The sequence below is a fragment of the Priceomyces carsonii genome (assembly GCF_900007245.1).
Source record: "Priceomyces carsonii strain CBS4050 genome assembly, scaffold: Debaryomyces_carsonii_scaffold_6, whole genome shotgun sequence".
NCBI classification, from domain to species: Eukaryota; Fungi; Ascomycota; class Pichiomycetes; order Serinales; family Debaryomycetaceae; genus Priceomyces; species Priceomyces carsonii.
Window position 1 is genome coordinate 147,267 of NW_026946679.1, and position 26,387 is coordinate 173,653.

The following is a 26,387-nucleotide window of genomic DNA, read 5'->3' on the forward strand; positions in this document are numbered from 1 at the left end:
TTTATTGCGCGATTCATAACGGCTTTAAAGACCACTTTTTATTAAGGCTAACTAATATTTAAGCACGTCAATTAAAGAAGGCATTATGAGGCAATCATTCAAAACTGTTGCAATTGCTTCTATTCTACTTATCTTTTTCGTTATTTCCTATTTAAAAAACCCATATCGAGCTTCAAATCTAGACATAATTGTTACTGTGGTTCCTAAAAATGGCAATTCGGAGAATATGAAAGAGCTACTACAAGGCATTCTTGACGACTTCAAGGACTACTTCCAATCTGTCTTGAAAGGAAAGATTAAGCATGAATATAATATTATATTTTATGGTCTATCTGTGGAGTTGAATAATGACGCTTTGCTACAAGCCAAGCTTTCCGATGTCGTGAATAAGGATGTGGATACCGAAGACTTCGATACTGTTAAGGAAGGACTAACAGAAATTTTAACTAATTTGAGAAAGAAAGATATAAGGAAGAATGAGATTATTATTGATGTCAGTGAAGACTTGGATGTCTCAACTTCCACCTAATGAGAGTGAATAGAGGCTCCTTTTACGTTTAATTAGCGCCAAAAAGATGCACTTTATTTAGTGAATACTACGACTTCTTACAATTAAGCTACACATGTTCCATTCAAAAATAACATAGATTCACGTCGCTTTGATAAACCAGCTAAAGCAATTAACCTATAAATCAGCCATAAGAGTGGCAAAGAACAAAATAAGTGGGAGGTGAACAATAAGAGATCACTATAAATCATGATCTTAAGTATGAAGAAACAAAAAAAAAAACTTATTATACCTACCAAAGTCTTCAATCAAACAATAAATAGATAAAAAAAAAAGAAATCCCTCCCTCTCATCGAATAATTGGTACTATGTTAAAAAGAATCCCATCTATTGATTCGTCATTCTTCATGTCAAGCTCATAAAACCTAAACTTCCATTTCGTTAAAGTCAATATCATCAATGTTGCTGAAATCGATATCCTTCAATGAAATCTTTCCAAAAGTATTCTCACCAGAATACAAAACATACAAAAATCCATCTTCGTCCTTATGCTCCTCGTAAATTTTGCTCATCAATGCAGCCGTGGGAGGCAAGATATCATTGATAAAAATGAAAATGGCTTTCTCGCTTGGAAGTTTGATTCTTTTTCTGATGACATAGACAAACTGTCCTACCGATAAATCCCCTGGTACCAAATATTTTCTTTTATCGATCTCTGGAATGTCAGAATTTTCTACCTTTTCACATATAACAGGTAATCTATCACTGAATCTTTGAGTAATTCTAGTGGCCTCTGCCTTTCTCTTTTCTGTAAACAGTTAGTATATATGTTGTTCATAAACAAGATCATGTTTATCGATTTTAAATCAAAATAACCATAAATGCTACGTACCAAATGGATGCTCGTCTTTAAATTGTGATCTCATTTCGGTATAGACTACTTCATGTTAATAAATCGTGTTCCTTAACTTCCTTGACTTCAGTGGCGTTTCTCGCGTGTCCCAATATATCTATCCTAAGATCTAGATTTCCCATATCTGAACTCATTCCACTAATCTCATCATCCTTATCAAGATACTTACTGCTTACTCTGTAATACTAATTGTATCTACTACTCTTTGATTACTGGAATAAAGCAAATGTTTATAAACCGTATCTTAATCTTATCTATGGGGGATTTAATCAGGGTATGATTACAGGGGGTGAGGGTAGTGCGAATTACACAAAAACAAGAATCTTGATAGTGGTTCCATATGCTGTCACAAATAGAGGACAAAAGCTGCTAAAAGAGTGATTCGTAGTAGAGTAGCGCCATATTTCACAGTTACCGAAAGCAAAATGCGTAAAGATAGCAATATGGAAGTGTTTACAATAGAAGACCACTGTAAGGGGGAAGGATTCCAAGAAATGACTCCAAAATCATATTCAAGGCCCAGCATGAACAATAATCATAGATTCTTTGGCTCTAGTCCAGGCGGGTTTTGGGGAGGTGCTATACCCACAAGTGAAATTTCTCTTCCGTCCAATTTCACGTTGGATCTGGAAACAGACATTCCATACCAGGAGCAAGAGTGTCTGATAAAATCATCCGCAAGCAAACAAGAAAGAGAGCGTCCAGGAACACCTTGGAGGACAGTTGGAGCTATCAATTCCCAGACGCAAGCAGCTAGCGATATTTCACATGGAGAGAATCGTTTCGGTAATATGAAAGAAACATGTCCTGAATTAATGCAGGGTATTAAGAGGACAGTGGGAGGTATCTCCCCTGCAAGAAGAGAGAGATCTGCTCCATCATCTCCACCATCGTCCACAAGATTCAGATTGCAGAAACGAAGAAGAATTAATTGATACCTTTGTGACCTAGAGCAGAAGTCTGTTGCGTGGGTATGTCAAAACCATACACTGCTCTCACGTCCACTTTGCTAACTTATATTAGCAATAAAACTCAAGAACAGAACCCATATAACTAGTAATACCCTATTGCGTTCACTGCAGGTGAATTTATCACAATTACATAGTCATACAATTGCTCTCGTCACTCAAAGCATCTATGAGTACCCTCCACTCCTCGTACATACTATTTCTCGCCCTCTCTTCAGCAACTAATTCCTTTAAAAAAAAGCTACTAACGGATCAAAAGTGATCAAAAAATGTCAATTTCAACCCTTCATGTTAGCACTATAACTATGCTGGTTTATAATAGTGCGTAATAACCCTTCTGAGATTCTTCGGCAATTTACCTCTAGAAAAAGCTCAATTTAATGGTCGATTATATCATCGGTTTTCGAGATCCACTGTAACTTAATATAAATCTCTCTACCTGCAATCAAATGTGCTTTGATGATAACTCTTAAAAGATTATTTCATAGCTCAAGATCTTCCCTATTGAAGCTAGATCCGAATTTCAAGTTCAAATGTGGTTTGGAGATTCATACTCAGTTGAAAACTGAGTATAAGCTTTTTTCGTTGTCACAGACAAGCTTCAATTCAACACCCAATACGAAAATAAGTTACTACGACTGCGCATTACCAGGAACACAGCCTAAGTTTAACCCTGAAGCCCTTTATTTGTCTTTGAAAGCTGCAGTTGCATTGAATTGTAAGATACAAAGTATATCGTCTTTTGACAGAAAGCATTATTTCTATCCAGACCAACCAGCAGGCTATCAAATCACTCAATACTATCATCCGATAGCTGTAAATGGTTATTTGGAGTTACTAAAGGAATATGATGACATCTTGGAGACTTCAAAGAGAATAGGCATTGAGAGAATACAAATTGAACAAGATACAGGGAAGACCAACTACGACAGGTTTGACAATGTAATAAAGGTGGATCTCAATAGGACGAATATTCCATTAATAGAAGTAGTTACTGAACCTGATTTTGAGAATTTCGAACAAATTAGGTCATTCATTAAGAAATATCAAGCTATAGTAAAGTATCTTGATATATGCTCAGGTGATTTGGAGACTGGTGCTATTAGAGTGGATGTCAACGTGAGTGTCAACGGAAACTCACGAGTTGAGCTTAAGAATTTAGGTAGTACTGGGGAAATTCATGATGCCGTTGAAGCGGAGTACAGTAGACAAATCAATTTACTTCGAAATAAAGAAACTATCATTCAAGAGACTAGAGGTTGGAACGGTTACCAATCGATCAGCTTAAGGACAAAGGAAGATTCAGTTGATTATAGATATTTGCCAGATTCAGAATTACCCAAAATATGTTTGGAGCCTGATATCAATGAGCAAGTTCAAAAAATTCTTCCTGAATTACCCCAGGACATACTAAAGAAATTAACGCACTCTCCATATGAGTTGGAGTTGAAGTATGCTAAATTTTTAGTCGACAATAGGGAACTTCTAGACTATTATCTTGTCGTATGCAAGCTAGTCGCCTCTGAAAATAGTCAGGGCTTTAAGTTAGTTAATAACTGGGTGATCAATGAATTGCTTGGTGCTTTCCACAGATTGGAAACATCAATAGATTTGAAACTTATAACTCCTTTAAATTTGAGCCAGTTAATACTTATGGTATCCAGAGATGATGTTACAAAATCAGCTGCTAAGAGATTAATCACACAGATGATTAAAAATCCCGATAGTTCTGGTGCTTCGATAGAGCATCTTCTTGGCGTTTATGATCTTGAAAAACCTAAAGATGTGTCACCAGAAGAATTGGATTCAGCAATAGAGGAACTCTGTGGGGATATCATTAACAAGAATATGGATGTAGTAAATAAGATAAAAAAAGGAAAGAAGAATTCGCTCAACTATTTAGTTGGCCAAGCTATGAGAGAAACTCAAGGGAAAGTCGAATCAAAAGCTTTTGCCAAAAAGTTTATGGAGATGATATCTTGTAAATAATTTCGTGTATAAGTAATTCATGTTTAAAGACATGAAATTTCAATCATTAACATATAGAAGACAAATCCAAAGTTTAGCTAAGATGATGTTTCACTTGAGCCGAGCAAAAAACTAAGAGCTTAACTGAACTTTACAATCTATGTATTATTCTGCACAACTCTGAAACCATAATGAAATCCATCGTCGCTTGGTGTTTGTTCTTGATTAAGAACATACAAGCTTTCTTGGGAGCGCGGAGATTCTGTTGAGTTGAACGATACCTCGTTCGAAGACCCTTTTTCCAAATCAACTGTCGATATTCTAGTAGCAGAATTCTTCCCTAAGCTGCTATCGGGGCTCGGAAGCTCGAAGTTTTCTTTCACGAGGTTCTTAAACTCTGATTCAAATTCCGTCATATGCGAGCCATTGGTCAAAGCAGAGTTTTCCAGCTTACCTGAAGCTTTAGATCTGTTTGAGTTGACTCTAGTCTGATCGGATTTATTACTGGATATCTTGAACAACTGATTGTCATCTTTCTTGCTACCGAAGTTGAAACCAAGTTTCCTAAACATAGATTTGTATAGGTCTAAAGCATCCGACCCCAAACCAAATAAAATAAAAGTAATTATAGACAATCCAATGTTGATGAAATTGCCATATGTCACCGAATATCCAACGTCAAAGAAATATATAAAGTCCCAGTACTCGTTGTGCGTTTCTTTCCAGCTAAACTTTCCCTTGAACGATAAAGCATCTGCTACAAAGTAGTAAGTAGTGAGTGGTGCCAATACCAAGACTATCAAAAGACTGAAGATTAACAATCTAGCAAACCTTTTAGCATTTAGGCCAGAATTAGTGCATCTCAAGATGTCTTTAACGTCTTTTCTCTTTTGAAAGTATTTCCTTAATAATAGAACCGCAAATACTACCGCAACAATTGCCCAAAGGAACGTCCAAAAGGTACTGAGAAAAAGTGATGCAACAGACTCACTATATGGCTCAACACACCCAGTGTAACGCAAAACAGAGTATCTTCCGCTTTGGATAATATAATTGACTGACATTACAAAAATTGGAGTAATAGCACACATACTGAGTTCAATGATCAACTTTTTCTTTGACTTATTACCCATGAAAATAGGGTTGTTGGCACATAAAACCATATATAGATTCATCGCTAAAACACTTATAGCTGCTACCTTACCACAAGATGCACCTATGTCAAGTTTTACTGCAATATCGCAATACACCTTGCCATCCCATTTCTCGTAGAAATTCTCATCACTCCATGCTATAGCATTAATAAAGCTAATTATGTTACTGATTTGTAGCCAGCAAATCAAAAAGATAGCTGGTACATTCTTACAACGACAATGCCAAACAAAAGCAGGTAGTAAAAGGGCAATTGCAATGAAGGAGAATGCCGCTAGAATATTTCCTTTCGTGTCCATAATATTTGCTAAGTTGACCTTCTAACAGTTGATTAATCCAATAAGTTGAAAAGGAAAAAGAAGACCTAAAAGCTCAGTTCAAGAATTCAATAGGGATCCGTATTAAATATAATCTACTTTCATTCAAACATGAAAGAATACATGACCATTTGGTCTTATATAAGTTCCATGTTAATTTTTATCTTCAATTTGACATATTTTGTGTTCAAAATCCTTTCGAATCTCAATATAGTAATTTTCGCAACTACTCTAAAGAAGCTCTAAAGGGAATGTGATACTCTAAGAGATTGATAAAGATCTAAAAAGGGCAATTCACTAAAAGTAAAGGTTAGGTCAATTCATACAATGTTTTATCTCGGGCCATTTAACATTATTGCTGTTGTGATAGCTGATAAAAATACTTAATCACTTAGGGCCAGATCTTGGAAGTAAATAGTTAGAGAGAAGCAAAAGACAAGAAAAAAGAAGCAAGAAAAATAACCCAAACGCTAATGGGCCATTCTTTTTGACCTAAAAAGATAACTGTGAAGATTGAAAAGTACTAAAAACAGGTTTCTTAAAAAAAAAACATCAATATTAATAACGAACTGAAAATCGATTGTCACGTTTCAAATGCAATCAATGGAAAAAATCTAGCTAACGTAAATAAGTATCTGTAATAGGAACACAAAATATATGAGACACTCTACTTTGGCTTGTTTATTCTTGCTTATGATTAAAATTCCAAACATAGCGAAAATTGACGTTTTCTGAATCAATCTTATCAGCTATGATCTTCCAGGACTTTTCAGCATAGCCATGTAGCTTGTTTTGTCTTATATCTTTTCGAACCAAGTATAATCTTAAACTCACCGATAAAAAAGCTACACAGAAGCATCTAATATTGGTTGCTAGCGCCTTAGTTACTTGCGACCATCAAAGCCTTTGCAGCAGAATGTTCCAAGAATGTTCCCTACTGCAAAGGAAACCAATAATATCAGAGGGACTGTAGCCACCTACATTGAGAACAAATGGCCTTGTTATAGCACGTCTTGCAACCATATCTACACGCAGTTTCAAAATTCAGGATATTTAATCATTATAGTTTAAAGCGGCTCTAAACGAAATCATCACTAAAAATTTAAATAACTATACCCATGGTACTTCTCTATTGCTTAGATTGAGTTAAATCGTAGTTAGATATTTTCCCTTTTCTTGTTTCCACTGATAACATGAGCCATTAACTTATATGAAATCTGCCATACCGTTCCAAGTGCATTTTCGGTATTTTTGTGTAATAGGTTGAGATAATGATAACGAAAGCAGGAGAAACCGACCTTCAAAAACTCATGATCGCCTTCAATGGGATAAATCCTTGGAAATTATTTGAGGCTTTGAAATAGATATAGATGACTTTTTCTTTAACTAAGCCATATCCAGAAACAAATTGTAAATAAGGGGAAGTTAACCAAAATAAATTAACAAGCATTAAGCATTAATATGTGTAAGCTACAAAGCCATATATTAGAAACTTTTAAAAGATTCGTCAGGAATTCTATTATTTAGATGTGTAATTCCTTAGTCTTATGTCATGTCTTATTAACATGACCGAACTTCAGATAGCAGGTTTATTCTCCATTAAATCTTTGAATCAGGTAAGAGGAATGGTGCCAGCAAGAGTTTTAACTGACAAAATGTGCAAGCGAGGTAACCTTGTTACATTTCTTTTACTTCTTTCACACTTGGAAGAATTTTTGATAGTCTTGAATTGAAATGCGTTAGAAATTCTTTGATATCAGGTTATCTTTTATATTTCAGTTCTGATTTTGATAATGTAAAGAGCATGTTTCCGCAAATCGAGTAATTCCAACGGAGAAAGTTCCCTTGATAAGATTTTATTTTTGTCATATTTAAGTTAGGCTCATTTCACACGTTTGATTTGGGTTCTATTCACGACATTGAGATGGACCCAAGTAACGAGAACAAATTTTATGACACTGATATACCGTACATTAGATGCGAAGGGTCTAATTATGAAATTGGCCTAAAGCATGGGGCAGTAGGAAAAGACCTAATTAAAAAAAATGTTGAAACATATGAAAAGCTTTACCAAGAGACAGCACAGATTACCTGGGACGAGGCAAAAGAGAGGGCCCGAAAGTATGTTCCATTTCTTGAGAAATATTGGCCCGAAATATTAGCAGAAATGCGTGGAATTGCAGTAGGTGCTGAGCGAGACATGCTGGACATAATCACCTTAAATATAAGATCTGAAATCTGTCTAACAAATTATTCCGACGGCTGTAGTTCTCTTAGTCAAAAGAACGTCGATAGCGGTGATGTCTACATTTCTCAAAACTGGGATTGGATAAAAGAGCTCGGCGAAGGCATTGTCATACTCGATATTAAGCCAAAATATAAGCCGAGAATTCTTATGATGTCAGAAGCAGGAATTGTTGGTAAAATAGGATTTAATGATTCTGGTTTGGGACTTATGATGAACGCAATAAAATGCGGGGTGGCACAAATTAAACTCCCTGTGCATCTTGCAATCAGAAAATGCTTGGAGGCTACATCAGTTGATGAATGTTTATATGATCTCGAGCGTTTTGGTATTGCTTCAACTTCAAATATTATGTTGGCAGACAAATCAGGAAAGTATTTGAGTGTAGAGGCATCTCCCAAGGGATTGGCTATTTTAGAACCTAACAAAGAGGGATTGGTGCTCCACACCAATCATTTATATGCTCAAGAACGCTTTGTCAAGGACTATCCTGCTCCCAATTCCTTGAGCAGGCTTGAAAGATTAACTGAACTTAGCAAAGGAACTTCTGCATCCTTTGAGGACATTAGAAGAAGACTTTCGGATGAAGATAATTATCCATACTCCATTTGTAGAGGTGTAATACCAAATGCCACTGGAGTCGAAGCAATGATTACACTAGCTACATTAATTGTCAATTTATCTGAAAAAAAAGGGGAGATATCTTTTGGCAGACCAAGTGAGGGCCATAAGCGATACAAATTAAGTTTTAATTAAGTTTGGTAATATAGGTCCCACATTTGGATAATTTCAACTTTTACCTAGGGTTCGTTTGATGCGGGAACAATTTCATCTTTTAGATGGGAAAGCTCTCAGAATATTATGCGAACTTGAAATCCTTGTCGAAAGTAAATAGTTTGGAAAGAGTTAAACGAGTAGTATTAAGAACGAATGCAGAAGCACTACATGCGCCTTTGAGCCTCTATTAAGTTCTGAGGAGGGTATATACTGTATGTATTATGATTCTTGTGATAATTGCATAAATAAATGTGTAATAATATCAAACATTAACCATCCTCAAAATTATCCTCTATGCAAATAAGCACTAACGTAGAGCATTATATTATGTCATGCCTCTTGTATCATCGAGTTGAAAGAGGCTGATATAAAGAAGATGGTTCTGATCAGGATGAAAGAACTTCGCACTTCATTGAATAAGTTAAATGAAAGATGATATATCAGAACCTTTGACTGAAATCTAAGTTGATACCGATTTAGATATTTGGGTGTCCAAGTAGTCAGCTACACTCTTCATATGGGTGTCCCCAAAAAACACAATAGAATATTATATCTTGAAAAGCTTAAGCTACTTATTATTGAAGATAATGGATATGTTGAGATGACTCAAGTCAAAAAATAAATTTATTAAGATATTGCTCTCATTGCAAATCAATCGTATTTTGATTTCGCATGACTCGAACTTCCCGCGACCTCTTGTTATCCCATATTGAAGAATCATGATTTCTCTATCGCACACTCATAAAATAATAGACGTACGACAAAACAAGCAGCCCTTCTTTTTAAGTCCCTCAGCTCTTCATTAGCTCATTTAGTGAGAAAAAAAGAGAGGTTCTTTAAACATGTGTATCTATATTGCGAAATACACTATTAAGGTCAAACATATGATAAAAGTTGAATTTTTGAAAAGCTTCATTTTTGATATTATGTTTAATCGAAAAAAATAATTTAATTACATATATTTTATTACTCACTAGCAATGTTCCCATGAGCAACAAGTAACCTACCCCCGTCAATTCGAAGAATTCTACCATCCATATACTTGTTTTTGGCTAGAAACAATGCTGCTGCAACCATTTCATCTTCGAGTCCTGCTCTTTTGGCAGGCATTTCTTTCGCATACCTCATATTTGACTCTGGGAGACTAGCATCAGATGGATTCATTCTGCTTGGAAATAATCCTGGTGATATAGCATTAACTCTTATGTATTTGTCTGCAAGCTCTGCGGCCATGATTCTTACTAAGTGATCTACTGCTGCTTTCGAAACTTGATAAGTAGGAACGTACTGCGTATTATGAACAGAAGATACGGAGGAGAAGAAAATCACGTTTCCTCTTCCATGGTCTTTAGCTGAGGATTCCCCTAGCAATTGCACTAACCCACTACTTAGAAAATGGGGCGCAAAAACGTTCACACGAAATGTCATATCCCAGTCTTGATAGGCTGACGAATTAGCAGCAGCAGCTAATTTTTCTAAGCTTTCTCCTGGTGTATATGTAAGCTTGTTCACTTTTCGGATTCCTGCGCAATTGACAAGCACGTCTAATTCTGAAATTTCAGCTTTGATATCTTCTAGAATTTGGTTTATACCTTCTTTTGTTGACAAATCCCCAACTATGGAAGTAATTTTTGACTCAGAATATGTTTCACCTCTAATCTTTAGCAACTCTTCTTTCACTTCTTCTAATCTATCTTGACACATATCAACAAGACAAACACTAGCTCCATTGGCAACATATCCCCTAGCTACCATTCTCCCTAGTCCTGAACCACCACCTGTAATGACGGTCTGGTATCCTTTCATTCCGAATATATTTTCTGCTAAAAGATTGGTCATTTTTAACTTGAGTTTAAAATCACTCAAGAAACAATTCTGTGCATTATAATATAGTTTTCTTTATCTGACTGATCAGTAAGTAGATCTCCGATAAGAACGTTTAAAATTCGGGGAAGTTTACCTTTTATCGCGAACTAGAAAAGAGATTTCCAATCGAATGGATAAATTAAGCGGAAAATTTCCTATTACGTTTGATTTTTTTAACTTATTTGAACCCAAAATCAGATTGGAAAATAAAACATAATCTCTAAGTATAGGGAATGTAGGTGGGCAACATAATAAACATAATTTTGGGAAACATACTTATCAACTTGTCCAAAGTGTGTTGACTTCAACCAGAGCGTAGCTCCCTCTGGTGTTAAAGTTTGTGCCGCATGTAAAATTATACCATCCGTGACACCATTTTACAAGATATTATTGAAACAAAACTAAATCTTCGGGAGAAGTCCAGAAACTGGATTAAAAGCACATGATAAAGCCTTCTTAAGTTCTGAGATATGTTCACAAAATTTTTGTTGGTTGTTTCTCAGCACATAATCAGGAACCTGTGGAAAGATGCATAGATTTCTAATACCTAACCAAAACCTCACCAATTTTACTATTGTCTCTAAGGCGATTGCTTCTAAGCGAAGAAAATAAAGATCCGATTTAAAGTTAGGCACGAATTTAGAAGGTATTGAATTAAAATGAAATAAAATGAAAGGATCCTCCTTTCTTGCTGTATCTTTGTATGCTGAATATTCACATCAAGATGGCTGCAACCAAAGGGTCATGGTCTCAAATATTTTCTAGCAATTTGAAAAATACATTTCAGTATGAGTAGTTACTATGTGCTTCACGGTATTTCTTCTATAAACTTGCAGTTCTTATATATGTATTTTAGCTCGCATGATCATAGGGAGTATTTTAAGTTGCTTACAGATAGCGGGTTTTGTTTAAGTAAAATTGTGAATATTTACATTTTGTAACTTATTACACTATTTCTATATTTCTATCTTATTAAGACTAAAACCTTAACAATAGTTAAGAGTTCCACAAAGGTCTCATTTTTTTGCCTACAATGTAATTTATGCAAATCACATAGACCACTTGATAATAGTAACTGAGTTAAGATGAGTGTGTTTGATTTAAATGTTTTGACACTATTATCGCTTCATCTTCAAAAACTTTTAAAGTGGTCGTACTCAAGTCAGCTGTTTTCCTTTTTCACATATATGTTTATGGAAGCGTAACAACGAGTGATCTTTTTCAATTTTGCCGAAAATGAAGTTGCTAGCTAGCATAACTTTTTACCTTCAACCGTGAAAGCGATTACTTCTTCACAGAGCATTAGAAATAAACAGCTTACCTTTCATACAAAAACCTCCCCATATATATCTTATACTTCAGCAAGAATCGAATAAACCACTAATGACGGGAATCCGGTAAAAAAGCTTAAAGAAACCATATATCTCTTTCAATTCATAAGTACAAGTTTATATTGAACCACCATATTTACTTTTACATCCCAACACATCCACGTTAATTTCCCACGCCTTATCTGTCATTTATAACAGAATTAACCGTAATTTCTGTTCATAATAGAAGAAATTAAAATTTTTCCCACTTAGAATTTGGCTTATATGGAGTTTATGGAATTACTTTGACAAAAATATATTCCAGTTAAATGCAAGACATAAAGTAAGAGAAAGAGTAAAAGTTATGATTATCCAATTTGTAACTGGTAGAGATATGGACTTTTCATGCTATGGTTGATCAGAGGAACATAAAGGAAAGAAACATCGTTAAAAAACTACCGTAGACACTTGAAAATAATACCGTGTCATCTACCTATTACTTTCAAAAGTTGGATTTACCCTAGTTTTGTATTTCAAACTTAGCTCTGTACGGTTTTTCAATGTACCTTATTTCTTCGTCAGAGAGTTGGAATGACAATGAATTCACAAGCTCATCAATTCTTTCATCCGTGTTAAAACCGATAATTGGAGTCGCACCTTTACTTCTAACCCAAGTACATGATATAACAGCCATGCTTACCTTGTGCTTTTTGGATAGTTCCTCAACCCTCTTAATTATTTCTTGATCTTCCTTGGAAAGTTCATTTAATCCTAACCTAAACATCGTCTTATCGGTACTCGGACTTCTGTTAAATTTGGAGTGCGCCTTCAATGGTCTTGCCAAAATTCCTCTTGCAATTGGTGACCACGGAATTAATCCGACTTTCCCAAGCTCATTGTTATTACAAAATGGTATCATCTCTCTTTCTTCTTCTCGGTAAAGTAAATTGTAATAGTTTTGCATACTAATAAATTTGCTCCAATTGTTTTTTTCGGCGATGAATTGTAATTGGGCAAATTCCACAGCCTTCATTGAAGAAGCACCTATATATCTAGCAAGCCCTTTCTCCACTACATCGTTCAAAGCTTTCATTATTTCTGCTTTTGGAGTTTGTCTGTCAAGCCGGTGAATTTGCAAAACGTCAACAAACGTTCCCAACCTTTCGACAGAACCTTCTATAGCATCCCATATATGCTTTCTAGATAAACCACGAGAATTCGCATATTCGTAGCTCGGATACTTGGATAAATCATTAAATTTAAAATGTGGATCCGTAGGATCGATCGGGTTATATAACTTAGTAAAAATCGTTATTTTATCTCTTGGTATGCTGAACTTCTTAATGAATTTACCAAGCAATACCTCAGACTTGCCATTGGAGTAAACATCAGCAGTATCAAATGTCCTTAACCCACAATCGTAAGCTTTCTTTAGAAGTGAAAAGACCTTTTCCTCGTCATCAATAACCCAATCACCCCATGATTTTGACCCATATGACATGCAACCAACAATCAAAGGTGATATGGAAAGACCAGAATTACCTAACTTATTGAATTCCATTTCGAAATATATTAAAATAATCATAATAAGATTTTACAAGAGATTGGATTTATTTATCGAATATAAAAATCTGTCGGTTTTGAGCGACGACCTGAGTGCTTATCTCCAATTAGTTGTTTAAAATTAAGTTTTTGGGCTTATCGGGGCGGAAATGTTTACCACAGAATGGTCTAAATGGCTCTAGCTCCAAACTCGTTTTTCAATCGTCTTATCAGAGTTACTAAAACAATGCTCCGATAATCAGATATATAATGGAGTTATACGAATGGTATTACTTAAGTAATTACTGCGAAACTTAATTATTTTTAATTTACCAATTCTTTATTTCATACTATCTGTGAAAAAGTTCAAGGAAAATATGATTGGTAATACATACTATAAAAATCTTGATAGTATGTGGCAGTAGTGTCCTTTTCCAGTGAATTTTTCTTGCGATATTACAATATTACTTTTTTCGGTTATGCTAACGTTTGAAAATGAAATGATTTATTAATACATAAGATGTAATATTCGTTCGCAAGTGCGTATTGTCTACGATTTATAGTCGTCCCTACTATGCTGTCATATATCTCGCACCTCACTAGGTCGCACTTTTATGGATCCTAGATATAGCCTTCGCAAAGAAAACTATAATAAAAAAGAAAATTTTAGTTTTGGTTTTGGTTTTCTGAACTAGTCGACTTGAATTATGCTACACTATGCTTTATTATATTATATCTTGATGTAAAATATTTTGTCCTTTCTTTCCAATAAACAACCTAAATAGTTGCAATATTTCTTTTGCAATTTACTAAAAATATAAAAGAAAGCGAATTCATATATAAACTAAGCATATTATGGGTTCTATAGGATGTGAGTCTTACGCACCTGATTCTTTAAAATGACTGCAAATAGGTAGATTATCAATGATATTAACAGTTTTTAGCTAGAAGCAAACTAAATATATTCGTGAGAAAGGTCAAGAAGGTCTTGAGTAGAGTTTTTGGACTTTTCTAGACATCTCTCTATTAGCGCGCTTTCCCGTGCCTCTAGAAAAACATTAAAGGGCTTAGGGGAGTATGTCTGGGCGACAGTGCTTCTAGAATATGTTTTGTAATAAAGCTCTGGGTCTGAACCCAGCGACTTGATTTTGAATAACGTTATCAACCTAGCAAAAGTCGCAAACAATATTCTATTCGATAACAAAATACCTGGGCATGCGCGGGACCCGGCACCAAATGTGAAGTGGAAAGGAGGCTTGTTCGCTTCATAAGGCTCTTGCATCCAACGCTCTGGAATGAACTCATCTGCATCTTTACCGTAATAAGATTTGTCGTGATTAGCTGCTTGTGTATTCAAAATGACAGTTATTCCACTGGGTATGACGGTCCCTTTATATTCGAATGACTTGGTTGTCTTCCTAGGAGGACATAAAGGGATAACAGCATAATATCTCAATGTTTCTTTGATGAAAGCAACAATGAAAGGGCATTTTTCTTCGATTATTGACCTTTCCCATGCGACATCTCCAGAACCATAGAGGTCCATGAGTTCCGAATGGGCTCTTTCTTGCCATTTTTGTCCCCTAACTGTACATATCTGAGCAATTAAAAGCGTTGCAATACTTGCTAAGGTTTCAAAGCCACCAGATACAAGGGATACGCATATAGACTTTAAATCTTTAATATCTAATTTGCTCTTAGGGTCCTTGAGTGAGCTAACGAGACTTTCCTTGATTTCAGATCTTTCGAGAGCCTTATTAAATAACTCATTAAGCCAGACATCTCGCTTGTTACTATATTCAGAAGCTTCTTCTCTTCTTCTGTCTGGAAGATAGCGGAACGGAATAACATAATCCTGAAGGTTATTATTTGTTGATCTGAAGGAACTTATATGTGACACAATTTCCAAAATAGATTTGAGTAAAGGATTTTTCATACTATTAAACCTAGTAGCATAACAAAGCATGGTAGTTACATTCAAAGCCATTCTCTGGCAAAATTCGAAGGGATCGATTCCAATCCTTCCATGTTCACTCGCATCCCAAAGATCACGAATGAATGAAAATGTCTCAACGTCAACAGCATCACTAAACTTTTCCAAAGAAGTTCTTGTCATGTGTCTAGTTATAGCGATGCGCCTTCTCTTGCATGAGGTGTCCCACGGGCTCGTCCCCACCGTCAACCCTTGCGTACCGGAAACATATTTATGAAAGGTATAAAAAAGTGGTCTGTCAATTAATGCTGTCAGGTTTTTGACAAAAATATCATAGCCTGCTTGAAATGAATGCAAGATAAGTATCCTTTCAACGCCAAACTTGACTTGAAAATATTCCCAGTGGTTGCTGTCACCAATTTTTTCTAATTCGGTTGCATGATTGGTTTTCAATAACTTCAAATGGCCAAAATAAGCCACATCTCCTTTGGCTTCTGGCACATTAGCAATCTTTTTAATGGAAGATCCATAAGCAAAATAATAAACACATTTGACCAAATAAGATGCAGCAACTAGAAGGATAAATAAAAAGTGGTTCCCATCTAATGATAAATCGGCAAAAAACATAGCAACAAATATTCTGTAGCTGGAATATATCCTTGTTCGAAAGATAATATATTCAAAGATATATACCCGCATAATGATGCTTTACCGCTAAATTTATAAAACCTGTCTGCATAAGCTCGCACATTAGTAAACTTCTCCGATCTTTTGGTGCGGCGACCGGAGATCTGGCTTTGTCTACAATCTCCCGATACAGCTTATTTTTTTAAGCTAGAAATAAATTACAGCCAGAAACATAATAGGAATGTAAGGACATCGGAAATTTAAAATGAGATAGGAGTGGTTGGTTTAGGAGACGGGGAGATAACTGTAAAAACTGTGCTTTCGTTTGCATTAATGATGTATCACAATTCTCTTTGAAAATATAGAAAGTAAGCTATTGTGAAAACCAGAAGCAATTAATACTAATCAAGACTTTAAAAGTTGTTAGGGACTTGTCTACTAAAAAAGAATAATTATTAACTTTCTTGATGGGATCAAAGCTAAGCTTGCTTGTCTTAGTGAGCTAAACATATATAATTAATGCCAATGATATTACCGAGATTACTCTGCCCCTCGTTATCTTTCTTCTAGGAACGTTCAGATATTATGAATATCTTCGGAAAGACAAAAACTGGAGTTTCTCTTGGTATTCCCTGTCTATAAGAAGCAGCAAGTAGCAACTTATCAAATTTCAAAGCAGCTGTCGGTTATTTGGTAAGAGTCATGGTTATCGGACTTGGCGAAATACAGCGAACGATACATCACAGCTTGTTTCCAAACTGGATGAACTCAGTCGATTCTAGCACCTAGGGTCACCATGAAATATTAGATTGCTGGCTAAAGAGTGGTATAGGAGAACGAGAGTATTACTTGGCCCAAAAATAATACTTATATCGACAATCGATGTAGGATTATTATTTATTTCACGTGGAGATAGAGAAATCTATAGTTAATATAATTATTAGTTAACCAAATCTTGAAAATCTTTCAAGACTTCGGAGTAAATCCTGCCTCGCACCCAGAAAAAAGACAAGTCCTTTAAAATATGTTTACACTTTTCCAATGAGGCTTCTATAGAGTACTTGGATACCACATAATTATATGACTCATATTCAATTTTAGATAGCTCTTTAACATCGATCTTAAATCTAGAAGACGTCTTGAAGAATCTTAGGACGACTATGAATACAATACCTGCTGTGAAGACCTTAGTAGTGGTAAGCCAGATGCAATCTATCTCATTCATAGTAAATAAAGTATGAATTTTATCAACGTATTTAATTAGACTGAACGAGATTAAATGGAACCATTCCTTATGTCGTGACGAACAACTGTTACATTCATGCAAAACATGGCACCCAATATATAGCCAGAGCTCCAACAAATACGAAAAGTCTCTCTTTAGATCTTCCCTCATTATATTGAACAAGTCTTCGGAGAATGGGCATTTTAAGTTTGAATTTAATAGTACGCGAAATAAAGTAATTCTGTTCAAACTTCTCTCAATTATGGCTTTCTCATGCTCTGATAACTTCTCAGTATTAAATTTCTGAGCCGTAAGCATTGATGGTCTTCCGAGTGAAAGGCAAACGTCCGTTTCAATGTCATACAAGATTAAAATTGCCTTTTTTAAATCGCGGAGCTCCTCACTTGATTCGGATAGATATCTTGGATATCCATATTTGAGGCAAAACCTGGTACAGAGTCCCAATATGTGCCAGAGACTGCGCGAATTTGTTTCAAAAAGCTGAAAGATACACTCATGAATCAATGCTAGAAATGATTCAGCGCTATTTTCAGCTAAAACATCTTTACAAAGCTCCGAAGTCCACTGTTGTAACATTAACGTAATAGGATAAAACTGCTTTAAACTTCTCATTAAATGACATGATGAAATTGATAATGAATACAACACAAAGAGGCGTTTCTTACTTGGAAGGTTTTTTATCTTAACATCAAATATAAAGTATGATCTTTCAAATATTGGGTAGTTAGGGTATATGTGCTCGAAATAATGTTGAAGTAGTATGCGAGTAACTTGGGGAGTAAGTAATATCTTTTCGAATTTGTACTTTTGACTTAAGTCTTCGGAAAATTGACTGTTTTCTTCCAAAAAAGCAAACAGCGTTCTATACTTACCAAAATCAACTTTCTTATTCAAAGCCGAAGAAGCCCAAGATAATACAGCTAGTGAGCTCAGAGGACCAATATAGTGTTTTGTTTTGCTAGATTCTTCAATCATAGTCAACTCAACCATACCTGATCTCATTGAGGTGTTGGTTAAACTGCGAACTTCCTTTCGTCCTTTAATACTAGTCGATTCAATTTTCTTTAATGGTGAACTCGAATTCAAATGAGTTGCATTACTCAAATCAATTTTGTTCTCATGAAGCTTGATATAGTCCTTTAATTTTATAATTTTGTTGCATAATTGATGGATTTTTAGACGTGATACGTCACGCATTATAGAAGAATCGAAATAAGTGCATTCTATACCATCCTCAGAACATCTGATACAGGCTGGGAGGGACGAATCACACTATCATGTCAGTATTTATATTTATTTGCACTGCTTCCAAGGCTTTCACTTACTTTCATTCGTCTTTTTTGACACCTACTACATGTTTGAATCATATTGAAATTATAAGAATCATACTTAACATCTTCAGAATCTTTTATCAAAAGAATTATTCGAGCTTTTTAATGGACGGAACTTTTCCGCAAGATCGGAATCGCAAACGGAGATATCTGACTTAAATTTAGCAAATATTAGAAAGTTCTTAAGAGTGAGTAAAACTTTAGATAAAGCTTACTTATGTCGCTGGGTCTTCACTCGCACCAAAGAAGATATTTAATTTCGGTCTTCTGATAGGTGGACATCATCGTAGGTAACTCAATTCTCACTTTCACCATTTGCATTTGAAACTTTACATCTTCGTATCGAGTAAGGGTGATTATTCCTCAGTAAGTTATCTTTTCATGTCCTAAAAGTTTAGTGTCATCCTTAATAATAGCTGTATTTTTAGACTCAATTTTTTTTGGCAGGACTGAATGATCCATACCAAATCATACAATGTTTCGTTTTGAGCACCATTTCTTTGCCAAATTTTGCAAATATGTGCTCTAAGACTTAACCCCCATCGGATGATTCTACTGTCATATACTTTCTAAATACTCTCTCAGTATAATAGTTTTAGTCGAAGTAATACTGGGGCACTTGATATCAAATTATTCATCAACTCATTTTTTCAATCTTGTGATTGCAATTTCCATATCGAGACTAATCTCGATAACGCTACTCTTTTAAGTAGCATTGAAATTCTGCACACAAATTTAAACTCCTGACATCATTATAATTTTTGGATCACTTTCAGGCTCAATAATCGATTAACTCTCTAATCTATCCCAATTGAAGATACAAGATAGAATCTTACTTCGAAGCCGGTATTTCAACTGGATAGAGTCCAAGTCTAATCCCAAAAAAAAATTGAATCAAAGTCATCTGGTAATCTACTTGAATCTTAATTAGCATCAATAAACCATGGACTGCTTCGGTGATAATTTTGAAACCGAACTTTTAGCTGCTAGCGAATCTCATTTCAGACCCATAAAGACTTGCTATGCATGCAAAAAGAGCAAAAGAAAATGCGATATGGAGTATCCTGCTTGCTCTTACTGCCAAACAAAAAATACAACTTGCTTTGCTTATAACCCTCGCACGAAAAAGCCTGCTCCCAGATGCCTAGTGGACTATCTTCTGAGAAAAGTCGAGTTATTGTCAGAAACATATTTTCGAATTAAAAATATTAGATATGATGAGCTGGAAGAGAACGACGAAGAATACAGCACAGATTTATACAAATTCATTGGTGAACCATTATTAGACTGTGTAGAGGAGTCTCTGATCTCAGAACTGATTACTTGGACCCCTAGTCGCAAAGGAATACTTTTCTCGTCGTTGTTTTTACGACCGAATTCGCTACCTGCTCCATTTTTTGGAGAAACGATCCACTCAAGGGAAAGAAACCGAATACAGGCTTCTCCAATAGACCTCAGGTCTATACCTAAAAAGTTCTCGGAGTTTCTTATCAATAACTACACGGTGTACCATTTACCTCAGTATCCATGCATTTCTGAAGTACAATTGAGGACTTCATACAATGTAGTTTTTGATAAAGAACGAGAAGTACCTTCATTGGATATAATTGTAGTGTCGTTAGCCATGGCAATCAGCTCATGTACATTATTATGGAAAAGTGAAAAGAAAGCGATTGGGTCATCTAATGCTCTCTTTGTCACAGCTATTCAGCAACTTAGTGCCTTAAAATGGGAAGACAGCTATGAAACCTTGACGGTGATTTTGCTCTTTTGCCATTATTCATTTGCAAACCCAGTAGCGTGTGACACATGGTATGCATTAGGAATTGCTAGCAGGATGTCAATTGCGTTAGGTTTATTCAGAGAACCAGATACCTGCGTAGATCCATTGGAATTAGATACAAGAAGAAGGCTCTTCATGATAACACATTCAATGGAAAGGGCTCTCTGCTCTCTAGCAAGAGTTCCTTTCTATCTAGATAATAATTTAGTCACATCCAAGTTTCCTTCAGTAGTTGCGGATAAATATATAAGCTCTCAAGGAATCGAAGTAGATAAGACTGCTACTAAAGCTGCTGCAATGCATTTCTACGAAATGAGGCTACTAGAATCTGAAATAATTGACGTGCTATGGTTAGCGAAGGATATATTTCCGCTTACACTTGATGATTGGGTAAAGAATATAGGAAATAGGCTTGAAGAATGGTATGCAAAGGCACACGAATTTGAAAAGCTTCATCAATTGCAATTTAGAAGCATCAACCTTGTAATTCAAAAATTAAGATTGAAAAGAAAATCGCCAGCAAACATGAACCCAACATATCAACAAAAAGAGGAAACTCTTAAGCTAATCGATGAATTGATAAATATGCACTTAGAGCATTCTATAAACTGCAATCTTAACTACGTTCTCTACGGGGTATATTTCACAATTGAATGCGCTTCCTGTCTTTTAGATATTATCTGGAATGACACTGACTGGGTTGTTTCTAAATATTCACTTGATTCAATCAAGCTTCAATACCTGAACTGCACAACCTTGCTCTTGATGTTATCTAAGAGATGGCCTGCTGTTACTGAATGTTATCATCATTTAAAAAAAATAGGCGGTTGCGTTTTCCATAAGGCATATGGAACTACAGTTATTGATAATAATTCTTCTTTACGTCAAAATGATGAACAATGGACTACAGAGGAAATCAACAAGCTACTTTTTCCTTACGGTGATAACCCAAAAAAATCTGAATTAAATATCTTTGGTAAAAATGCAGAGAATATTATGGGTTTAGAACAAAGCAATGATTTCTTATTCTCAGAAGATATTGAACAGTTTGATGCTATCAAAGTTGGTATTGAAAACAATTGGAACGATGAATGGAACATCACTAATATTCTGACATTTTAACTGATGGACATCGCTCTTGTTATCATGCTCATATAAGCTGGCCCATATCTGTCTTGCCCAACGAAATAAAAAGCATAGTGTAGATTTTAGTTTAATTTTGTTTTGTCTTAAAAATATTATCTATTGAATCTTTCCTGGGACGAATTTAAAAAATCTGTAATAAATTGAATCACTTTTTTCCTGCGGAAATATTTTCCTTATCTTGCTGCATATTATCCCGCTAAGATCTTCAGAGTAAACGGAAAAAACTTCGCTAACTCATCAGAAAAAATAAAGTATATCTCTCAGCAAGGAAACATGATATTTTGTATCAATGTTTGAAAGAAGCAAACTAAAGCAATAAGAAAAATAAGTACTATGTGCCGCGATTGTCTTGGTCACGGAGTTGTTCAGCATAACCGTAGTTTTCCTGAAGAAAGAAATACTTTAAAAGGCCCAAAATATGACTATGCGGGAAAGTTGATAAAAGAACCTGATTTGCCCTTCACAATTCACACCAGTGAACTATTTGATCCCAAAATGAAAACCTTCAAGCAAAATATTTCACTCGTGGTTGATCCAAGTGTTGGCATGGTCATAAAGGTTTATACTAGGGATCAAGAACCAACCGACATAAGACATCCAGATATCGACTTACGGGGTAAATTTGTCCTACCTGGTCTTGTGGATGCACACACTCATATTTTTTTGCACTCATACACAGAAAGACAATCTGTTGAACAGAAGAGAGATGAATCTTTTGCGGAAAGGATCGTTAGAGCAGTCAACCACTGTAGGAGGGCTCTTCTCGCAGGTTATACAACTTATCGGGATTTGGGATCTGAATCTATGCAGGATGCAGATACTAATATTAGAGATGCTATCAATCGTGGAATCACCGTGGGGCCACGATTGTATGTAGCTACGAAAGTTCTTGCGTCTACATCCTCATACGATGTGCGCACGGAAAACACCATTGGTGGCACCAAGGTACCAGAAGTTTACGACCGATGTGACGGAGTTGAGGGCGTTAGAGCTGCAGTAAGACGAAGGATCGGGGCGGGAGCTGATATTATCAAATTCTACGCAGATTACCGTAAAAGAGTGCTACGCTTTCCTCCAGCTCAGCAGCATCCTTATATTGGTTCCGTGAAGTTTCCACCTAAAGTACCCAACCCTGAAATTATCCTATATACGCAGGAAGAAATGAACTCGTTGTGTGATGAAGCAAGGAGAAGTCAATGTGCGGTTGCTGCCCATTGTGGTTCAAAAGAAGGCGCAATAATGGCTGCTAAAGCTGGTGCACTAACCATAGAACATGCGTATTGGGCTGATGATGAGTGCCTTATCACAATGAAAGAGAGAAATTGTATCTTCGTGCCGACTTTGGCTGTCTGTGAAAAACTTTTTCAAGGAAACATGGGGACCATGCTTGCAAGAGTAAAAAGGGCTTACGACTTAGGGGTGGATATGGCCGCAGGTGGTGACACAGGTACCTTCTCTCATGGGCGTAACGCTCATGAGATGGGACTTATGGTAGGGGCCGGAGTTCCAGTAGTCGAAGTTCTTAGGGCAGCCACTTACAACGGTTGGAGATCATGTGGCGGGGACTTGATAGGGAGACGGTTTGGATTTATCGAAGAAGGAGTCGCTGCAGACTTAATAGCAGTTAAGGATGATCCAAGGCTTTCATTTGAAACCATGTATGATATTGACTTCGTTATGAAAGATGCTACGGTATACAAGAAAAATGGAATCCCTATTATGGAGGTGATGTTAGATTAGTGAAATTTGATTTTATAATTTTGACTTAAGATTCTTATTAATTGATAAAATTTAAGCTTGAATTTGTTGTAGGTTAACCAACAATGTATAGTTATATAACATGGAAAAATTGAATCATATCACCATACTTTTCGATTGTGTTAATCAGAACACTACCTTACCTTCGACTTCGAAATTCAGAGTCAGCAAATCCAACTATCACTTCCCCTCTTATCTTTATTCTGGACGACGGGGTACAAGATGCGAATAATTGATATACCTGAGTAAGTTTTCCGGCATCAAACAACGCTTCTCGGAAAAAAACCTATCTTATCGCTACGTTAAGTTGAGAACAAGTATATTCAATATAAATTATATATTAAGTTAAGATGTGGTCTAAAAGTAATAAGCACATCGATAACACTTCAATTTCAATATGAATAAATTGAAGCAAGAATTAAATGTTTCCGTGAGCAGTACGCCTGTTGATAGCGTACATTCAAGAAATGGTGCCGACCAGGCTTTGGATCTTGTTGATGGGGCGTATGAACCAGATGTATTAGAAGAGAAAAATGTCTTGAAGAAAATTGATTTCCATATCTTACCATGGTTGTGTTCGATGTACTTTTGTCAATACCTAGATAAGCAGGCATTGTCATACGCTGCTATCATGGGCATTTTAGAAGATTGTAATTTGCAAGGTAGAGACTATGCTTGGACCAGCTCTATTTATTACGCAGCGTATTTGGTTGCAGCATATCCCCACAATCGTTTGATGCAGCAATTCCCTGAATGCAAATATGTTGCATTTTTTGGTGTCCTCTGGGGTATGACATTGATGTGTATGGCCGCTTGTAATTCTTTTGCGTCTCTTATGGTTGTGAGGGCATTAATGGGCGTATTTGAGGCTCCAACGACGGGGGGTTTAGTTTTGATAACATCGAAGTGGTATAAAAGTAACGAACAGTCATCCAGAACTGGCTTCTGGTTTGCTTCTGTTGGTGTCGCATCTATGTTAGGATCCATATTGGCCTTTAGTGCTTATAGGGGCGAATTGCAGACACATGTGAAGATGCATTCGTGGAAAATTTTGTGTCTCGGTATTGGGGCATTTACAATATGCTGGGGCATTTTGATGTTTATTTTTATGGATAACTCCATAATAACGGCCAGATTTCTCAACAGAGAGGAAAAAAGAGTTGCCATTGAAAGATTGAGAACTAACAACCAAGGGATTGGTACTAAAGTCTTCAAATGGCCACAATTTTGGGAGGCCATTTTGGATTATAGAACTTGGATGTATTTCTGCTTAATGGCTACATCGCAAATACCCGTGGCTGGTATTCAATCATTTGCATCACAGATGTTAAAATCTTATGGATGGGGGGTAGATGTTTCATTGCTATTACAAACCTTACCATCGGGGTTTCTCCAAATTATAAGCTCACTTGGTTTTGGCTACATAGGAAGTAGATATAAGAACAAAAGCCTTGCTTGTTTTGGAGCTATGATTGTGTCGTTGTTCGGCATGGCTCTTATGATTGGATTGCAGGATGTATCTTCATTATACAAGAAAAGTGGACAACTAGTCGCCTACATAATTTTAGTCGGTAACAGTGCGACCCCATTTGCAGTTATATGTGCAATGGCATCATCGAATGTGGCAGGACACACAAAGAAGACGACTACGAACGGTCTTCTCTTTCTGTCGATGGCATTTGCTTATTTTATTGGCCCTCAAGTATTCGATGATGGACCATACTATCACAAGGCGAAGGTTGTTTCGTTGACTTTATGGGCCGTTTGCTTGATTCTATGTATATTAAACGTCGCTCTCAATAAATGGGAAAATACTAATCGCGATAAATTTATTGAGAAAAACAATATTGAAAAGGTTGAAAATTCAGAATTTATGGATTTAACGGATAAAAAGAATCCATATTTTAGATACTCGTACTGAGATTTGATTCAATCTGGAGTAATATAAGTTTTTTTTCATGATTTTATTTACAGCAAATGGACTCAAGTCCATAAGAGTTACGATGGTCAGTTTGGTTTATGCTTTCTAGGTCCTTTTAATGATTGGCTTTAAATCTCTTTGTAGCTATTGATATTAAATAACTGATAATTCTTTTCACTTCAAAAATGAACAAGTTTCAAATCCAGCATCAGAAAATTAGATTTTGTAGTTCCTTTCATGGAGGACCATAAATTAACCAAGCTTTGAAAAGCAGTATGAAAAATTGAAACTTGACTTGAACATTATAATATTCACCTTCTTGGGCTTTGCAAAATATTAAATCTACCACAGTAACGATACTCTAGTGATGTTTTCCTCGGTGGAAAAAGAAACTTATTGGACTGAGTTAATTTAGATATGTAAATCAAAAACTAGTTTCTTTTCTTTGCTATATCAATTATTTGGCTTGTTCAAAAAGCAGTAAAGAAAATAGGAAGCTTAGCGATGCTTGTTACCAGAGAATTACCATTATAATATGGTAATTAAAGAAGTTGGAATTCTGAACAGAGTAAAAACTGGTAAACTAGTGAAAATTTGAATTGATTTGTCACTACATATTTATCCGAAAAGCTTCAATGGAAAGAATTAGCAAGGAAGTACAGAGAATTTCCTACACTGCGATTACTGAACATTGTTTAATAGCAGAGACAAAATTATAAGCCGGTGCTTTCAAGAGATGATAACAAATTACTTGCTATTGTCAAGCATTTGCTTTGCGAAATACATACACCTCTGAAGTCCTTACTTCTAGTTTAGCTTTTGCTCCAAGAGAGACTCAGGTGTAGTAAAAAATCGAAAAGAGGTAAAAAGTACGTAGAATTTCAAGCATATCAAAATCTTTAAAATTACTAGTGATTAATTTTTTCAATACTAGTCACCCATATTGGTGTCTAAGAAGGGAGGGGGGCTTGTCGCACTATGCGTTATGGTCTGATTTAGGATGCTTTAAGCCAGTATTTCTCCTTCGCGTATGATGATTCTTACTCTTTCATCCTTCGTTGGACCAACCATTGAGA

General features: G+C 35.8%; 12 protein-coding genes across 12 annotated transcripts; 7 read left to right on the forward strand and 5 right to left on the reverse strand.

Annotated features, from left to right (window-relative positions):
• Positions 1-85: 85 nt before the first annotated feature.
• PRCAT00005118001 (uncharacterized protein) lies at positions 86-529 on the forward strand (the record flags this gene model as incomplete). The annotated part of the gene is made up of 1 exon (XM_062955168.1): positions 86-529. The coding sequence occupies one exon, from the start codon at positions 86-88 to the stop codon at positions 527-529; it is 444 nt and encodes a 147-aa protein (XP_062811798.1).
• A 1,317-nt stretch (positions 530-1,846) lies between these two features.
• Positions 1,847-2,356, forward strand: PRCAT00005120001 (uncharacterized protein; the record flags this gene model as incomplete). Its single annotated transcript, XM_062955169.1, has 1 exon — positions 1,847-2,356. One exon carries the CDS (start codon positions 1,847-1,849, stop codon positions 2,354-2,356), a length of 510 nt encoding a protein of 169 aa, XP_062811799.1.
• A 492-nt stretch (positions 2,357-2,848) lies between these two features.
• PRCAT00005121001 (glutamyl-tRNA(Gln) amidotransferase subunit) lies at positions 2,849-4,378 on the forward strand (the record flags this gene model as incomplete). The annotated part of the gene is made up of 1 exon (XM_062955170.1): positions 2,849-4,378. One exon carries the CDS (start codon positions 2,849-2,851, stop codon positions 4,376-4,378), a length of 1,530 nt encoding a protein of 509 aa, XP_062811800.1.
• A 137-nt stretch (positions 4,379-4,515) lies between these two features.
• STE3 (Ste3p) lies at positions 4,516-5,808 on the reverse strand (the record flags this gene model as incomplete). Its single annotated transcript, XM_062955171.1, has 1 exon — positions 4,516-5,808. The coding sequence occupies one exon, from the start codon at positions 5,806-5,808 to the stop codon at positions 4,516-4,518; it is 1,293 nt and encodes a 430-aa protein (XP_062811801.1).
• Positions 5,809-7,750: 1,942 nt separating this feature from the next.
• Positions 7,751-8,827, forward strand: PRCAT00005123001 (uncharacterized protein; the record flags this gene model as incomplete). Its single annotated transcript, XM_062955172.1, has 1 exon — positions 7,751-8,827. The coding sequence occupies one exon, from the start codon at positions 7,751-7,753 to the stop codon at positions 8,825-8,827; it is 1,077 nt and encodes a 358-aa protein (XP_062811802.1).
• Positions 8,828-9,814: 987 nt separating this feature from the next.
• On the reverse strand, positions 9,815-10,687 carry PRCAT00005124001 (SDR family NAD(P)-dependent oxidoreductase; the record flags this gene model as incomplete). Its single annotated transcript, XM_062955173.1, has 1 exon — positions 9,815-10,687. One exon carries the CDS (start codon positions 10,685-10,687, stop codon positions 9,815-9,817), a length of 873 nt encoding a protein of 290 aa, XP_062811803.1.
• Positions 10,688-12,544: 1,857 nt separating this feature from the next.
• Positions 12,545-13,609, reverse strand: PRCAT00005125001 (aldo/keto reductase; the record flags this gene model as incomplete). The annotated part of the gene is made up of 1 exon (XM_062955174.1): positions 12,545-13,609. One exon carries the CDS (start codon positions 13,607-13,609, stop codon positions 12,545-12,547), a length of 1,065 nt encoding a protein of 354 aa, XP_062811804.1.
• A 912-nt stretch (positions 13,610-14,521) lies between these two features.
• On the reverse strand, positions 14,522-16,198 carry PRCAT00005126001 (uncharacterized protein; the record flags this gene model as incomplete). The annotated part of the gene is made up of 1 exon (XM_062955175.1): positions 14,522-16,198. The coding sequence occupies one exon, from the start codon at positions 16,196-16,198 to the stop codon at positions 14,522-14,524; it is 1,677 nt and encodes a 558-aa protein (XP_062811805.1).
• Positions 16,199-17,066: 868 nt separating this feature from the next.
• Positions 17,067-18,569, reverse strand: PRCAT00005127001 (fungal specific transcription factor domain-containing protein; the record flags this gene model as incomplete). The annotated part of the gene is made up of 1 exon (XM_062955177.1): positions 17,067-18,569. One exon carries the CDS (start codon positions 18,567-18,569, stop codon positions 17,067-17,069), a length of 1,503 nt encoding a protein of 500 aa, XP_062811806.1.
• Positions 18,570-19,646: 1,077 nt separating this feature from the next.
• PRCAT00005128001 (uncharacterized protein) lies at positions 19,647-21,608 on the forward strand (the record flags this gene model as incomplete). Its single annotated transcript, XM_062955178.1, has 1 exon — positions 19,647-21,608. The coding sequence occupies one exon, from the start codon at positions 19,647-19,649 to the stop codon at positions 21,606-21,608; it is 1,962 nt and encodes a 653-aa protein (XP_062811807.1).
• Positions 21,609-21,965: 357 nt separating this feature from the next.
• Positions 21,966-23,372, forward strand: PRCAT00005129001 (metal-dependent hydrolase family protein; the record flags this gene model as incomplete). The annotated part of the gene is made up of 1 exon (XM_062955179.1): positions 21,966-23,372. One exon carries the CDS (start codon positions 21,966-21,968, stop codon positions 23,370-23,372), a length of 1,407 nt encoding a protein of 468 aa, XP_062811808.1.
• Positions 23,373-23,787: 415 nt separating this feature from the next.
• On the forward strand, positions 23,788-25,311 carry PRCAT00005130001 (uncharacterized protein; the record flags this gene model as incomplete). Its single annotated transcript, XM_062955180.1, has 1 exon — positions 23,788-25,311. One exon carries the CDS (start codon positions 23,788-23,790, stop codon positions 25,309-25,311), a length of 1,524 nt encoding a protein of 507 aa, XP_062811809.1.
• Positions 25,312-26,387: the final 1,076 nt, after the last annotated feature.